Raw genomic sequence first — 15,892 nt, forward strand, 5'->3', positions numbered from 1 at the left:
GTTTGCGGCCTGGCCAGAGTGGCAAAGCTGCCACGTGGGGCTCTTTGGGCAGTAAAGCAGGGTGACCCAGGCCCAGGGAGCTCCCTAGGGCCAGAGCCCCATGAGATAGCGCAGCTCCTGTTTGTTCCAAACTCCCACTGCCTCTAAGGCAACCTGGAAAAACACAATTTCCCAAGCAGGAAACCTGCCTCACAGTCCAGCCTGCAGCCCAGAAAGCCAAACCCTATGACCAATTGAAAAACAAACGCTGTAAAAGCAAACCCGTACAATAGAACACTAAAAAAAAAGTATTTTCCTCTTTATTATTTAAGTACTTGCAATTCTTTAAGAAAAATTCAAAATACAGATAAACAGAGAGAAAAATCCTCCATAATTTCAGAGCCTGTCATGAGCAATGCTAATATCTTACTGCACATTTTGTCAGGCTTTCCAATAGGTTAGATTTATGTTTTCTTACATAAATGGAATTGTTTGGCATTACTTACAAGTCTTGGCTTTGTAAAATGTTGAGAATGTTTTTGTTTTGTTTTGTTTTTTGCCTCCAGGGTTATTGCTGGGGCTCAGTGCCTGCACCATGAATCCACTGCTCCTGGAGGCCTTTTTCCCCCCTTTTGTTGCCCTTGTTGTTGTAGCCTTGTTGTGGTTATTATTGTTGTTGTTGATGTTGCTTGTTGTTGGATAGGACAGAGAGAAATCAAGAGAGGAGGGGAAGACAGAGAGGGGGGAGAGAAAGATAGACACCTGTAGACCTGCTTCACTGCCTGTGAAGCAACTCCCCTGCAGGTGGGGAGCCGGGGGCTCGAACTGGGATCCCTATGCCGGTCCTTGTGCTTTGCACCATGTGCATTTAACCCACTGCACTACCGCCCGACCCCCAAAATGTGTGTTTTCAGAACACGCACGTGTGTGTGTGTGTGTGTGTGTGTGTGTGTGTACATACATGCATCATTGTCTTAGGTACCTAATTTAATTGCCATGAATTCCCTCATGTGAATGTTTTCAAGGTCTCTAGAGCCATCAAAGATACATCTCGGCTTGTTGGCTAATTCTTCTATGGAAGAATTTCTAGAAAGGAGACAGCAGGTGCAAAGGGCCCTCTCCTTTATGGCTCTGACGGTGTGGCCTTGGCCACTTGGGACAGTAGGCAGGGAGAGTCCTACCATCCATCTGCTGAACTGGTGTCTACTCCCACCTCAGCTTCTCTGTCATTGTCATCTTTACAAGTCTAGTAGGTGAACTTTTTTTTTTTTTTTTTTTTTGCATTTTTAGGTAGATGAAAATTTCTTGTTGTTTATTGCTTTGCCATAAGTGATCCAGGTTCAAGCCTAGACCTCCACCACATTGGAGAAAGCCTCTGTGCTGTGGTGTCTTTGTTGCTATATTGAAAAAGTTAGCCCAGGGGGCCGGGCGGCAGCACACTGGGTTAAGCGCACAATAGCGTGAAGAGTAAGGACTTGCACAAGGATCCCTGTTTGAGCCCCCGGCTCCCCACCTGCAGGGGAGTCGCTTCACAGGTGGTGAAGCAGGTCTGCCGGTGTCTGTCTTTCTCTCCCCCTCTTTGTCTCCCCCTCCTCTCTCCATTTCTCTCTGTCCTATCCAACAGCAGCAGCAACAACAACAATGTAAAAAAGATGGCCACCAGGAGCGGTGGATTCATGCAGGCACTGAGCCCCAGCAATAACCCTGGGGTTAAAAAAAAAATTAGCGCAGAGTAGTGAAGTCTCAGTGATAGAGAAAGAGAAGGATATGGGAAGTGGCACATTCCCCATCATATCTGCTCTAATGGCCATCCATGGGCCTTTTTCATGAGCATTGCAAAAGAAAGTCTTTTCTGCGGGCATATAATTTGCATACACACCCATAAACAGACATACGCCACACTTACAAATGGCTCAGTGGCCAAACAGGTGGCTCAGTGGTAGAGCACTAGACTTGCAAGCATAAGGTGCCATGAAAGCACATTAGATAGCAGGCAATCCACTGCCTATTCATTTAAGAAAGTCTGAAAATCTGTGAGGAATTGGAGCAGAAGCTGGGGTGAGATGCTGTTGACAATGGTCTAGGCTCTTCCTCCCTCCCCACTCTGAAGCCCAAAAGGCCAACCTGTACTGGAGGGCATGTCCTTTCAATGGCAGCTCCCTCGACTGATGACAAGAGCCAGCCAATCACCTGGTGGCAGATTCAGCTGACTCCTGTCTTGATCATCTGACAAGCCTTGATGAGTTTCCCAGCTGGCCCCAGCTGCATTGTAAAGCGTGAGAGCATTTGTGTTGGGGGCAGGTGGTGCTGCACTCAGTTAAACGCACATAGTACAAAGTGCAAGGACCCAGGCAAGGATCCAGGTTTGAGCCCCTGATCCCCACCTGCAGGGGGATGCTTCACAAGCAGTGAAGCAGTTCTACGGGTGTCTATCTTTCTCTTTCCCCTCTCCTCTCAGTTTCCTGTCCAATAAAATGGAAAAAAATGGCCATGGTGGATTCAATAGTGCCAACACTGAGCCCCAGTGACAACCCTGGAGGAAGAGAGAGAGAGAGAGAGAGAGAGAGATGAGAACGTGTCCTAACTCAGCCGGGTAGACAAAGGGAGCATGACATGCTCACAGGGACCCCTGAGACATCCCCTCCAGGAAAAGGACCCACAGGGACAGAAGGCAGGCCTATGACAACTGTCTCTTTTCCTAAAGCCCCTCCTTAGTTGGTCAAACAAAAAGGGGTCTTTGTCATGAGATTATTATAACCCTGCTGCTCTCTTTTTCAGATAACCTGCCCAGTCACTGAAGGATGGGTTAACCCAATTCTCCAGACATTGTTAGCAATTTTTTTTTTTTGCCTTATGTAATTTCTTCTGGGATTTGGTATAGAAAAGTGCTAGTATTTAATTGCAAATTACATTCCATATCCACAGAAAGTATTGGCACATAAAATGACTTTTGACCCAGTTTAACTTTTTTTTTTTTTTTTTGGTCTTCACTTGAGTATTGTCTAGTACAACTGACCCTGATTTTTCTGTTTGTATCTGCTTGATAGATAGATGTGGACTTATTCTTTTCCACTGAGCCTTTTTATTTTACACACTGGTTGTCTTTGAATGCCTCGCTCCACTTATGCACGGTAAACTTCTATACTCACTAATGTATATGCTGCCAGCCACATGCTGGGGTCCTCTTGCTTGGCAGAGCTGCTGAGTGGCTGAGGCTCCTGAGTAGCCGTCTGCCCAGTTGTCGTGATGTTCCGTTGCTCAGCAGGTCTGCAATGACACCCTGCCAACTCACGGATCTAGTTGGATTTTTCTTTTCTTTTCTTTTCTTTCTTTTTTTTTTAACATTATATTGACTCACAGCCAGAAAATGTTTGTTATCTCAACAGAGGAGATGTTGTTCCTCACATGCTAGATAGCGGGAAACTTTACTGGGTAATCTGCAGTGGTCAGTAGTCACGTTGAATAGAAGAGAGTCAGAGGTTAGGGAGACAGCACAGTGCTTTGTGCAAGGGACTTGTGTGCCTGAGTTCAGAGGTCTCAGGTTCAGTTCCTGGCACTACCATAAGCCAGAGATGAGCAGTTCTCTGATAAAAGAAAAATAGCAGAATGAAGGAAGGAACAGTGGATTAAAGGAAAGGAAGGAAGGAGAAGGGCCAGGAGAATAGTGCACAAAACTTGCATATGAGCATTCCCTGAGCTGGCCCTTATTACCAAGACCTAAAGCTGAGTAATGCTCTCATCAAAAAGAAAAAGCAGGGGTCTGGGCAGTGGCACAGCTGGTTAAGCACACATAGTACAAAGTACAAGGACCCGGGTTCTAGCCCCTCACAAGTGGTGAAGCAAGTCTGCAGGTATGTATTTAAAATTTTTTAAAAAATTGTTCAAGCCCCGGCTCCCCACTTGCAGGGGAGTCGCTTCACAGGCGGTGAAGCAGGTCTGCAGGTGTCTGTCTTTCTCTCGCCCTCTCTGTCTTCTCCTCTCTCCATTTCTCTCTGTCCTATCCAACAACAACGACATCAACAACAATAATAAGTACAACAATAAAAACAACAAGGGCAACAAAAAAATAAATATTAAAAAATTTTTAATTATCTTTATTTATTTATTGGATAGAGATAGCCAGAAATCGAGAAGGGAGGAGGTAATAGGAAGGGAGAGAGAGGGAGTCGGGTGGTAGTGCAGCAGGTTAAGCGTAGGTGGCGCAAAGCACAAGGACTGGCATAAGGATCCCGGTTCGAGCCCCCGGCTCCCCACCTGCAGGGGTGTCGCTTCACAGGTGGTGAAGCAGGTCTGCAGGTGTCTGTCTTTCTCTCTCCCTCTCTGTCTTCCCCTTCCTCTCTCCATTTCTCTCTGCCCTAACAACGACAACATCAACAATAATAGCAGTAACTACAACAACAATAAAAAAACAATAGCAACAAAAGGGAAAATAAATAAATATTAAAAAAAAAAGAGAGAGAGAGACTAAGAGAGACCTGCAACACTATTTCACCACTCGCAAAGCTTCCCCCCTGCAGGGGGACTGAGGGCTTGAACCCATGTCCTTGTACATTGTAATGTGCACTCAACAAGGTGTGCCACCACCCGGCCCCCTTGCAGGTATCTATCTTTCTCCCTTTCTATCTCTCCTCTCTTCTCAAAGAAAGAAAAACAGAAAGAGAAGAAAAGAGGGCTTAAGTCCCTCCTGAGAATCTCATTTCTATTTCCTGAGTCCTCTTTTATTCAGTCCCTCCTGCAGTCAGAACACCTATGCGGCCCAGATCTGGCAAAAGAGAATTAAGCAGAGCCTGTTGCTAGGCTTTAAGGAAAGGATTTTGCTCTGGTTCCTGTCACTCCCTTTGGCGAGAGAGCTTGATGTTGACACACCCACAACCTTGCTTACATGGGCATGAGGAGGTATGTGTGGGAGGGAATAAGCATCTGACTCCTTATACCTTTTGAGTACTGAATGAGTCCTAGAACTATCAAGATGTGTGTGTGTGTGTGTGTGTGTGTGTGTGTGTGTGTGTGTGTGTGTGTATTAGTTGTCAGGTTGCTATTGGAAGGGAGAATTGGTGACCCACATTTAGGCAACAGTTTGGTTCCAGTTCGTTAAAAATGCCACAGCTCTCTATCTCAGCCTATTAATAGGAGCCACATATGGAAAAGTAAATATGTCAAAATTCCCAAAACAAGAAAAGTCAAGTCACAGTGGCATCCAATTGCAGTGACTGCCCAGTTACTTTGCTTTCTTGGGATTCTTGTATACACAGCTTGGTTCATGCTCATTGAGGTTCCAGATGTGACCTTCGGAGGTGTGGTCCCAGATTCTTGGGACTTAGGTGGTTACAAGTTAAACCCACTCCAAACTAACTAAATTTAAAAAGAGAAGTTGTTGACTTCAACTACACAGACAAGGCTAGATTCTAGGGTACACAAGTGGTCAAGTCAGTCTGTCTCCCACACCCACACTCCCAATTCTCTCCCCCACCCCCAGCTCCCCTGCTCTGCTTCCTCTTGGGCTTTCATAAAGGAGAAGGTGAAGTGTTGGGTGATGGTTTGCTTTTTTTTTTTTTTTCCTCCATGCTTATCGATGGGGCTAGGTGCTGGCATTACAAATCCATTGCTCCTGGTGGCCATTTTTTCCATTTTATTGGGTAGGACAGAGAGAAATTGAGAGAGGAGGGGAAGACAGAGAGGGAGAGAGAAAGATAGACTCAAGAAAGGTAGAACCGTAGAGGGGAAGTGAGTCCAAGGGAGAACATAAGACTTCCATGCACCTGGCCCCAGGTGTGATCACTGGCACTGCTACAATGAAAAGTGCTCTGTCCACAGTCCCCGCCTGCAGGGGAGGGGAGCTTCATGAACAGTGAAGCAGGGCTGCAGGTGTCTTTCTCTTTCTTCCTCTCTATCCCCCTTCGCTCTCAATTTCTCTCTGTCCTATCAAATAAATAAATAAAAATTTAAAATACAAGCAGTGCTCTGGTCTCTCCCTCTGTCTCATGACATAGATAAGTCATAAGAAAAACACATATTTCGTTAGGCACAAGTACTCAGGATGACTGAAGGAGCTCGAGTCATTCCCTGTAAATGAAACTGGACTCCGTTGGCAGAGAAAGGACATGTGCCGGAGAGGCAGTTAACCAGCAGGGGCTACAAAAGACACTTAGGATTTGATTTAGATTTAATTTCAACCTAGGGACTTTTTTTTTTTTTTTGGTCTCTAGTCACTGGGGCTCAAGTCCACAGCTTCTGGCAACCATTCCCCCTCCCCCCTTTTTTTAATAAATTACATAGGGCAGAGAGAAACTCAGAGAGGATGGGGAGACAGAGAGGGGGAGAGAAAGACACCTGCAGACCCTTTTCATCACTTGGGAAGCATTCTCCCTGCAGGTGGGAAGTGGGGGTTTGAACCTGGGTCATACCATATCCTTTTGTGTAGTAGTATGTGCACTTAACTGGGTATACCAACGCCCATCCCCAGTAATTTTTTCCCCGTTTTTGTTGTCCTTATTGTTGTTGCTGTCATTACTGCTATTGTCGCTGTTGTTATTGTTGCCATTGATGATGTTGGATAGGACAGAGAGAAATTGAAAGAGGGGAGACAGAGAAGGGGAGAGAAAGATAGACACCTGCAGACCTGCTTTACCACCTGTGAAGTGACCCCCCTGCAGGTGGGGAGCTGGGGGCTCAAACCAGGATCCTTACGCCGGTCCCTGTGCTTTGCACCATGTGTGCTTAACCCACTGCACTACCACCCCCCCCCCCCATTAATGTATCTATTTTGATGAGAGTGAGATCAGAGTATTGCTTAGATCTTGGCTCATGGAGGTGCTAGGAATTGAACTAGGGGTATCTGAGCCTTAGGGCTACACTATCTCCTCAGCTTGAGAGATTTTTAAAACAACTTTATTTATTTTGGATAAAGACAGAGGAATTGGGAGGGACAAGGGGAAGTGGAGAGGGAGAGAGCCTGTAGCAGTGTTTCACTGCTTATGAAGCCTCCCCCCTGCAGGTGTAGACTGGGGGTTTGAGCCTTGGTCCTTGTGAATTGTAATGTGTGTGCTCTAGGAATATATATATATTTGCCTCCAGGGTTATCGCTGGGGCTTGGTGCCTGTACTCCGAATCCACTGCTCCTGGAGGCTATTTTTCCCATTTTTGCCGTTGTTGTTAGTATTGTCATTGTCGTCGTTGTTGGACAGGACAGAGAGAAATGGAGAGAGGAGGGGAAGACAGAGAAGGGGAGAGAAAGACAGACACCTGCAGACCTGCTTCACCGCCTGTGAAGCGACTCCCCTGCAAGTGGGGAACTGGGGGCTCAAACCAGAATCCTTACGCCAGTCCTTGCACTTTGCGCCATGTGTGCTTAACCCACTGTGCTACCACTCGGCCCCCTATAGCTACAATTTTTATTTAAAAAAACATTTTATAGGGAGTCGGGCTGTAGCACAATGGGTTAAATGCAGGTGGCACAAAGCACAAGGACCGGGGCATAAGGATCCCGGTTCAAGCCCTGGCTCCCCACCTGCAGGGGAGTCGCTTCACAGACTGTGAAGCAGGTCTGCAGGTGTCTGTCTTTGTCTCCCCTCTCTCTGTCTTCCCCTCCTCTCTCCATTTCTCTCTGTCCTATCCAACAACAACAACAACTACGACAAAACAACAAGTGCAACAAAAGGGAATAAATAAAATAAAATATTTTTAAAAATTTTATAAAATGAAAGAGAGAAGGGGAAAACACACACAAACCTACAGCCCAGAACTGCTTAACTCTGGCTTATAGTGGTACTGGGGTTGAACCTGGGACCTTAGAGCCTCACTCAGGCATAGAAGTCTTTTGCATATTGAGAGAAGAATTTTTAGTGGGGTAGCTAGCATACTGCAGATCTGTAGAGCCAATAGCTTTTTTTTTTTTTTTTTTTGAGAAGCAAAGAGTAAAAGAGACAACAGTACCCAAGTTTCCTTCAGAATCATGTTAAGTGAGACCAGCCAGAAAGAGAAGGATTAATATGGGATGATTCCACTCACAGAAGTTGAAAAATAAGAACCGAAGGGAAAACACAAAATGGAAATTGGGCTGGACCCGGTGTATTGCACCAAAGTGAAGGACTCTGGGGTTCAGGTCCCAGAACATGTTTGGAGCAGGCCCTAGGCAGGAGGTTAGAGTATCGTGTGCAAAACTGAGAAATGTTACACATGTACCAACGACTGTATTTTACTGTTGACCGCAAACCATTAATCCCAGTAAAGGGGGAAAACAAAAAGGTTTCCTATAATGTGTTGAGGGCCGGGCTAGAACTGTGCCACACACATGGCAAAGTAGCACATCATCCAAGCGAGCTGTTTCTCCTGTGAACAAGCACTTTGGTGAGTGCTTTGGGATTCGGCATCAGAACGGAGCTGGTCCCGTCCTGCCGCTTGCTGTGCAGTGCCTAGCTGAACTCTCACAGCTTCTCATTCTTTACCAAACCGGGAGGTTCTCCTGGTGGAACTCTTTCCTTTCTATTCAAACAAGCTTGAGATCAAGTTGTCTTTGAGTTGTGTCACCTTCTACTGTTAATTTGTGGGTTCGCCGGGTAGGTAATTCAAGGCACCTCTGCTTCTGCTTCCTAGTCAGGCTAAGGCGGCCAGGGCTGGGTCAGAGCAAAATAGCCAGGCTCTCCAGCCCGCTTTTCAGAGGAAAGGTCATGTGTGCTCAGGTGACACGGTGAGATGAGGGTGGTTGGCAGTGTGACCTAAAGGATGTCTGTGGAGTCAGTCCCTTGCTGAACTATTTTCTATTGGGCTTCAGGGATGGTAGGGTCTGTGGGTGGGTCTAGACTCCTGCCTAGGGCTTCTGGAAATCAGTCTGGGGTTATTAGGATGTGTCAGGTGCTGTCAGGCTGGAACAAATGGGACTCAAGTTTTATTAAGTCCCGCCTCCACTGAAATGCCTCTCTTCTAATTCATGAGACAGTGCTCAGCACCAGCTGTGTGGAGGACAAGGGGCCAGAACAACCCAGTGGTGGGGCCAGGTGGTGGCACACCTGGCTGAGTGCACAAGTCGCCACGTACACGGACCTGGGTTTGAGCCCCTGCTCACCGTCTCTACGGGGAATGCTTCATGAGTGGTAAAGCCGTGCTGCAGGTGTCTCTCTTTCTCTCTTCCTCTCTATTTCTGACTCTATCTGTATCCAATAAATAAATAAAGATAAAAAACTGAAAAGAAGAAAAAGAAACAGCCCAATGGAAACCAGAGACATGAGGGTGGAAGATCGAGGAAGAAGCAAGAGTCCTAAGAACAGATCTGGGTTTCATCAGGAGCAGGAAGCCAGTTCCTGGAAGAGAGCAGCAGACACTGACTGGGGTCAGTGAGTGTGTTCACACCTCTGCACAACTGTGCCGAAGGGAGAGGCCCAGGGAGCAGCCTGACTTGCCTCTCGTGCAGGCTGCAGTCTAGGCTTCGGGGAGGAATAGCGGCAACGACACATCTTCAACCCTGAGTCTTGAAATTCTAAAAACTGCAGCAGTTTGGTAGAAATCTTCCCAAGGCAGCTAGGGAGAGTTCAGGGAAGGAGGCAAAAACCAAACCAACAAATACAACATACAATTGTATTTTATATAGAATTTGTACAATATATTTCTCTTCATTTGCATATTTTACCACAACTTAACATCCTTTTTACAAGCTGAACTCACTCAGCTGATATAATCAAAATTCTTTCTTTCAACCAATAAGAAAAATTGAAAACCGTAAACCCGTAAGAAAACAAATTAAAAACGATGATGAAAATAAGTCACTCCTCTCATTAGGAACAGTGTCTGTACAATATATAGGATTTGGAATAGATTTTCTTTGTAGATTAGGCACAAGTTTCCACAACATCTTTATTCCTGCCAGTTGTATCTCATTCTGGGCAGTCCTGCCTCTTAAGAAGGATCAAAAGGATGTTGGTCTTGATGGAAATCCATTTCCCCCCCCCAAATGTAGGTCCTGGCTGGGGAGCAGGAACCCGGAACAGAGGGAGCCAGGGTAGCAGGGGCCTGGCTCGGCAGTGCCACCTAGTGGCTAGAAGCAGTGGCGAGGTGTTTTGCAGGGATGCCAGGCCAGAGGGGCTGTGCCAGGAAGGAGAGAGCAGCAGCTGTGTGTGAGGGGAAAACTTAGGCGTGTTCTACAGAAACCAAAGTGCACAGAGACCAGAGTAGCAGGGTGGTGTATGGAGAGAAGGTATGAGGAGTCCAGCGTTTATTTACAGTCTATCTTCCGGAGGGAAGAAAGTTGAGCAAAGCTGGTGGCGGCTGTGACGAGGGGTAGGACACCTGCCTCATCCGTCTGTCCCGCTTTACTCAGAGTTGGTCTGAGGTCTGGAGGGGATGTGGGAGACATGAAGGGGGCTCAACACTGGGCTGCCCCATCTCATGGTCTAGCTACTGTGCAGTCCACCAGGGACGGAGCCCACCTGTTCTCTGATTTCCCTCCTTACTGTGAGACCTGTTCGGTTCTGCGTGGTAAAAGAATATGGGGCTTTTTCTGGAGAAGGAAGCGGAGCAAAAGATGGAGAAGGGGTTTCTACCAAGCTGACAGAGCCTGTCTACTTTTATCCCCACAGAGCAAACGGGAAGCCTGGCCAGGCGCAGGTCTCATCGCTAGCAAGGTGATGGGCTTTAGGTGCCCGTGTTTCAGGACCCACATGTTTCTCTCTGAACTCTCCCTTCTAAGGCAGCTGCACATGCTGCCTGGGGCATAGCTGAGAATCCCATTCTAGGGCTGCAGAAGGTCACTAAGCTTTGACCTCCAGACTCAGAAAGCAAAAGCGCTTGTGCAGGGAGGGCCTGAAATCCAGACCCCTGCAGACACTGCCGAGGGGACTTCAGAGGCCATGGCCGTGCCAATCTGACTGACTCGGCCCTGACCAGAGGAGACTTCCTTGGGTTCCACGCTACGTGGAGAGACATGCTTGGGCCCAGATACCTGTCCTTAAGTGGCAGCCACTTCAAGCATTTCTCATACTAACGGGCCCCCCACCAACTGACCCGGCGCCAACACTTAGCCCACGTGCCAACCCAGCTCCACACTCCAAAGTGTGGCTTTGGAAAGAGAATGATAATCAGCACTTCAGGGCAAGATTCCAAACATAAAAAGAAAGCTGGAAAACAGCATTCACCAGAACAAATGCAGTTATTGCTAGACAAGTGACAGTCAAATGACTGTGTGGAGACCCAGAGGTGGACATGACAAATTGCTGTGACTGTGGAGCAAATAATAAAATCGTGTTTGTGTGTGTTGGTGTTTTTTTTTTTTTTTAGTTTTGGGTTTTTGACATCTAAAATAAGAACTCCTCTGACAGAACTTCAAGTCTTTAGGTACAGAAGCTGAAGAGTGTTTCTTAAGTTTTGCTACTTCCACACAAACCAGCCTACCCCTCCCCACCCGGCCCCGTCATTCCCTGGAGGCCCTCTCAAGGGAATTACTGTGGTTCTGTTCTAAAAACATGAGGTGGGAATTAAAATATATTAAAACAAAACTGATAAAAAAAAAAAAGGATGTGCTGGGAGCCAGTGCAGGAGCAGACACGCATGGTGGCCTGCTAACTGCTCCCAAGGGCACTTGTTCTCATGAGGACTTCTCTGGGACAGCGCCTGGGCCTGTGCTGAATGCCTGCGGGCCGGCTGGTGGCTAGGCAGGGCTCTCACTGGTTTGGGTTGGGAATACTCAGTCTCAAGCAAAAGCAGAAGATAAGCTCCTAGGCCAGGTCTCTGCTGCTGCTGTTGGAGGTCTCCTGAGCAGACGGCTTTGGGCAGACACTGTCTCCACCCAAAGGGTAAGTGCAGGCTGTGAAACATTTCAACAAGGCCATTTCCAGCTTCGTCCCAGGGCTGTGGCTTCCGCAGGCACTGACCATGGAGAGAGCTGGGGCTGCAAGAGCCTCAAAGGGCCTTCTGTTGCCCTTTCCACCCAGCTCGGTATTGCTTCACTTCTCCTCACATGCTGTGCTATGTGCAGGTGTCTAGCCTGTGACACAAGGAGTTCTTGGAGACATGACTGCTTGGCATTCTAATCAAGAGGGGGAGTGGGAGCTCAAGGAGAGCAGGGACCTGATACCACAGGAATTTTCCTGAATGAGTCTACATGTCTGCTCTGAGATCCCTGTGGACAGATTAGGTAGTTCCATGAACAACACACCAAGGGCTAACATTCAACATTCCAGAGGCCGGTTGCCTTGTTGGGGTAGTTGATGGCCAGGCTGATAGCAGCAATATTCTGTAGAGCCTGTGGATGGAAAACAAAGTCATCACCAATGTCAAGACCCTCATCTGAGCATCTGAAGGGGGGAGAGGAAATAGACACTGGCCAGATGTGGCTAACCTCACCTAAAAGACCACATTCTAAATTAAGAGCTAAAAAGCTACTGAGGCTACATGAAACTCCCCATCACCGCTGCCCTAAAAGAGGGGCAGGTGTAACACTGAGGGGGCTCAGTGGACACAGAGGTGCTGTCTGCTGGAGATCTGGAAGCAACAGCACAAAGATGCAAAAGGAAGAAGCCACCAGAGCTAGGCTGAGACCTGTCCTCCTGCTCAGGTCAGTAGGAGTGGAAGTGTCCAGGCCGGAAGAGGTAGCAAATAAGGAGAAAGGGCAGAATGTTGGCCCAGCAGTTGGGGAGAATTAGAATGAAGGTGAGGAGGCTGGACACGGGGACAGGCAAAACTGAGGAGCCCGTGAAGCAAGGTGTTGAACTTTCAGTGCCAAAATGCTAAGATCTCAACTCTTCACTGTGTCATGAGGCTAAGGTGGAGAAATGCTGGTAAGTTAACTGTTAACTGTTAGGTGGAGAGGGAAATTTTTTGTTTGTTTCTATTGTTATTTGTTTCTCAAAATTTGTCTGTGGGTTTTCACAGAATTCACACAACTCTTCTTCAGGTACTCAGATCCTCCAAGAAAACATGTCAGGGGGCTCTGGCTTGGGGTTCCAGTTAGATGCCTATTCAAAGTGTGACCTTGGCCAAATCCTCCCCTCCTCTCAGCCTTTGTGCCTGTCTGTCCAGGAGGCTTGAACCTCACCCTCTATGCCATTCAACATAAAACATTACTTTGCCCTTTCATTTTTATACTTTTTTAAAAAAATATTTGTAACATTTATTTAGTTCTTTTTGTTGCCCTTGCTTTATTGTTGTTGTTGGATAGGACAGAGAGAAATGGAGAGAGGAGGGGAAGACAGAGAGGGGGAGAGAAAGATAGACACCTGCAGACCTGCTTTACCACCTGTGAAGCGACTCCCCTGCAGGTGGGGAGCCGGGGGCTTGAACCAGGATCCTTACACCTGTCCTTGTGCTTTGAACTATCTGTGCTTAACTCACTGTACTACCTCCCAACTCCCCATTTTTATACTCTTAGAAGGATATAGTGGACCCTTCCAGTGACTAATGTGCGATAATGTAGTGGCCGAGTGCAGTAGAAATGATTCAGCTGTTTTCTATTAAAGCCAGACATTAAAGATATTTGCAAAAATGGAATATAATTTTATCACTTTTTTTTTTTTACCAGAGCACTGCTCAGCTCAGGCATATGGTGGTGCTGAGAATTGGACCTATCTTGGAGCCTCAGGCATGAAAGTCCCTTTGCATAACCATTATGTTGTCTCCCCATGCGACTAAATGCTATCACTTTCAATAATTATTTTGTTTTGAAAACTATAGCACTTTTCCATAAAGTATGTTATTTATTATTTATATTAACAACAAATACATTTTAATAAATTTATACATACCCATACTCTTAAAATGAACAGGTTGTAAATTCTTGTTTTAACTTCGTTTTTTCAAATTTGAATCTAATTTAGATTCTAATGTGTATATCTATATAATCACATGAACTAAGGCTTTTTAGGGTTCTCAGTAATTTAAAAGTGTAAAGCAGTCCTGAGACTGCGAAATTGTCAGAAGTAGAGTTTTCCAACTAGGGAAGCAAGTTACATCCAAAAATATCTGAAACCAAACTCTATGGAAACTTCAGGAATCAGCCAAACTGTAATATTAAGACATCGGTTGTTTTGGCTTGTAAGATACAAATTCTTGCTAGTGTCTTCTAACCCCCTAGTTTAACCTGAATGACACTGATCAATGTGGATAACTGCTCTCTGACACCAGAAGGAAGTGACTGAACTGGAACAGAGCTTGTATAAACCCTGCTGGATTCTGACCCAGGCCACACAGTGGCTCTTTGTCTGGGCCACAGTGAGCGGACAGCCGGCACAGGGAGGTGGCCCCAGTGGGTCAGCTCCTTGGAGGGAAGGGGGCGAAGATACCTGTGCTGCGCAGCGAAGAAGGTGGTCCTCAGTGGTTAAGGCCAGCAGGTAGTCCTGCAGCAAGCCGAGCTCCTGCGGAGACAGCACAGTGCACCTTTAACACACTCACCCGTGACCACAGAAGTCCTGAGCAGGGGACAGTGCTGCTCAGCTGCAGGTACCTCCTGGCACCGCCTCACCGGAGAGTCGTGGACAGACTCTGGACTAGGAGGAGTCAGGTGCCCAGCTTCAGGGGGTTCTGTCCTCACATACTCACAGGGTGACATGCAGGGGACCCCTGCTCAGGTCAGTTCCCTTTTGTGTAAAATGAGGGGATAAGCTAAAGAACTCTGAGGGACTCTTTCACCCTTCACATTCAATGAGTCTATTGTGCTGAGGGAGGAGGAAAAGAAGAGGAAGAAAGAGCTCATCGTCTTGTTTTCCAAAACTCACTGTTGTCAAAGGCTGATCCAAGGTACTTTTTTTCTCCCTTTGGCTTTGGGCCTGACAAAATAAGCAGTCTTGATGCTGGCCTAAGGGCTTCCTCAGGCTGGGAGAGGTGAGGCCCTGAGACTCTAGGCCACGTCCGTCTGTCTCCCTGTGCAGGTCTGCTGGGACCCAAAGACACCTCAGGGCTTGGAATGGGGCTGAAATCTGAGTCCCGCCCTCCTGTCTGGCAACAGAGGGAGCCACAGCATCCGAAGGTCTCTGGTGAGACACAGGGCCCTCACCTGGGCACGGTTCTCGGTGACAAAGAAGAGCTCAGTGAGGGCACGGTGCAGAGGGAGGAGGATGCCTGGCTGGGTCACGTCCTCAAACAGGCTGTACTCCATGTGCGTGAAGAGCTGCCACAAGGGCTTCAGTAGTGCAAGGTCACAGAGGTCACTGTAGAAGGAGAATGCAGTGTGTTTTTAGAGATGTCAGACCTGACTCTTACTTCCCTCAGACCTAGTAAAGTCACTGGAAGGGAGTCCTACTCATCAGCCCCCTCAGACAGCCAACAACATACACCAACAGTAAATAAGGAAAAAGGCAGAATCGAAACTTCAAAACCAGACTCCAGCGAAACAGGAAACCCCAAGGACATTCGCATAAATAAACTGCACATCTTAAAAAATGGTTGTCATAACGGCTGGGCAAACAGTTCAAGTGACAGAGCAGCCATCTGCATGCCTGAGCTCCCCAGTTCGAGTACCAGAGTGGTGCTCTGGTTTCTCTCTCTCTTTTTCTCTGCTTCTCATGTGAAACTCTCATATGTAGTTAGTATAATGATTCTCTTTAAATGGTTGCTACAAAGACTCTTTAGTGACAGTGGAAACATTTCAAGATAAATGTTAAGTGAAAAAAAGATACACAACTGCATATATAAAACTAAATTTAAAAAGTAAAAAAAAAATCTGCATACTGCACTGTTACTATATTTAAAACAACAGTAAACTAACATACCAAAATAGCAACATTTGTCTCTGTCAGTTTTCTTCCCTGCACAGAGACCACACTAATGTCTTTCTCTTAGGAGGGAGGTTACACTTTGCAAACTACATATTCAGGAAGGGTTAATGTGCAAAATATGCAAGGAACTCATACAATTCGATAGCAAAAACCAACCCTAAAAAAGGACCCAAACAGACATTTTTCCAAAGAAGATATACAAGGGGTCCTGAGACTGA

The 15,892-nt window shown here is 46.7% G+C and overlaps 1 protein-coding gene and 1 long non-coding RNA gene across 3 annotated transcripts in view; one reads left to right on the forward strand and one right to left on the reverse strand.

Annotated features, from left to right (window-relative positions):
- LOC132542034 (uncharacterized) overlaps positions 1-15,892 on the forward strand; it is a 460,964-nt gene that overhangs the window by 221,928 nt on the left and 223,144 nt on the right. The gene's annotated exons all lie outside the window — the stretch shown is intronic.
- ZZEF1 (zinc finger ZZ-type and EF-hand domain containing 1) overlaps positions 9,543-15,892 on the reverse strand; it is a 142,859-nt gene continuing 136,509 nt past the window's right edge. For both annotated transcript variants that reach the window (XM_016187808.2, XM_060204167.1), the window contains 3 exons: positions 14,954-15,107; positions 14,244-14,315; positions 9,543-12,208 (listed from right to left, as the gene is read on the reverse strand). In XM_016187808.2, coding sequence (XP_016043294.1) covers positions 12,128-12,208; positions 14,244-14,315; positions 14,954-15,107 — 307 coding nt within the window. In that variant the 3' untranslated portion in view covers positions 9,543-12,127. The remainder of the gene's footprint in view (positions 12,209-14,243; positions 14,316-14,953; positions 15,108-15,892) is intronic.

The sequence above is a fragment of the Erinaceus europaeus genome, chromosome 12 (assembly GCF_950295315.1).
Source record: "Erinaceus europaeus chromosome 12, mEriEur2.1, whole genome shotgun sequence".
Taxonomy (NCBI): Eukaryota; Metazoa; Chordata; class Mammalia; order Eulipotyphla; family Erinaceidae; genus Erinaceus; species Erinaceus europaeus.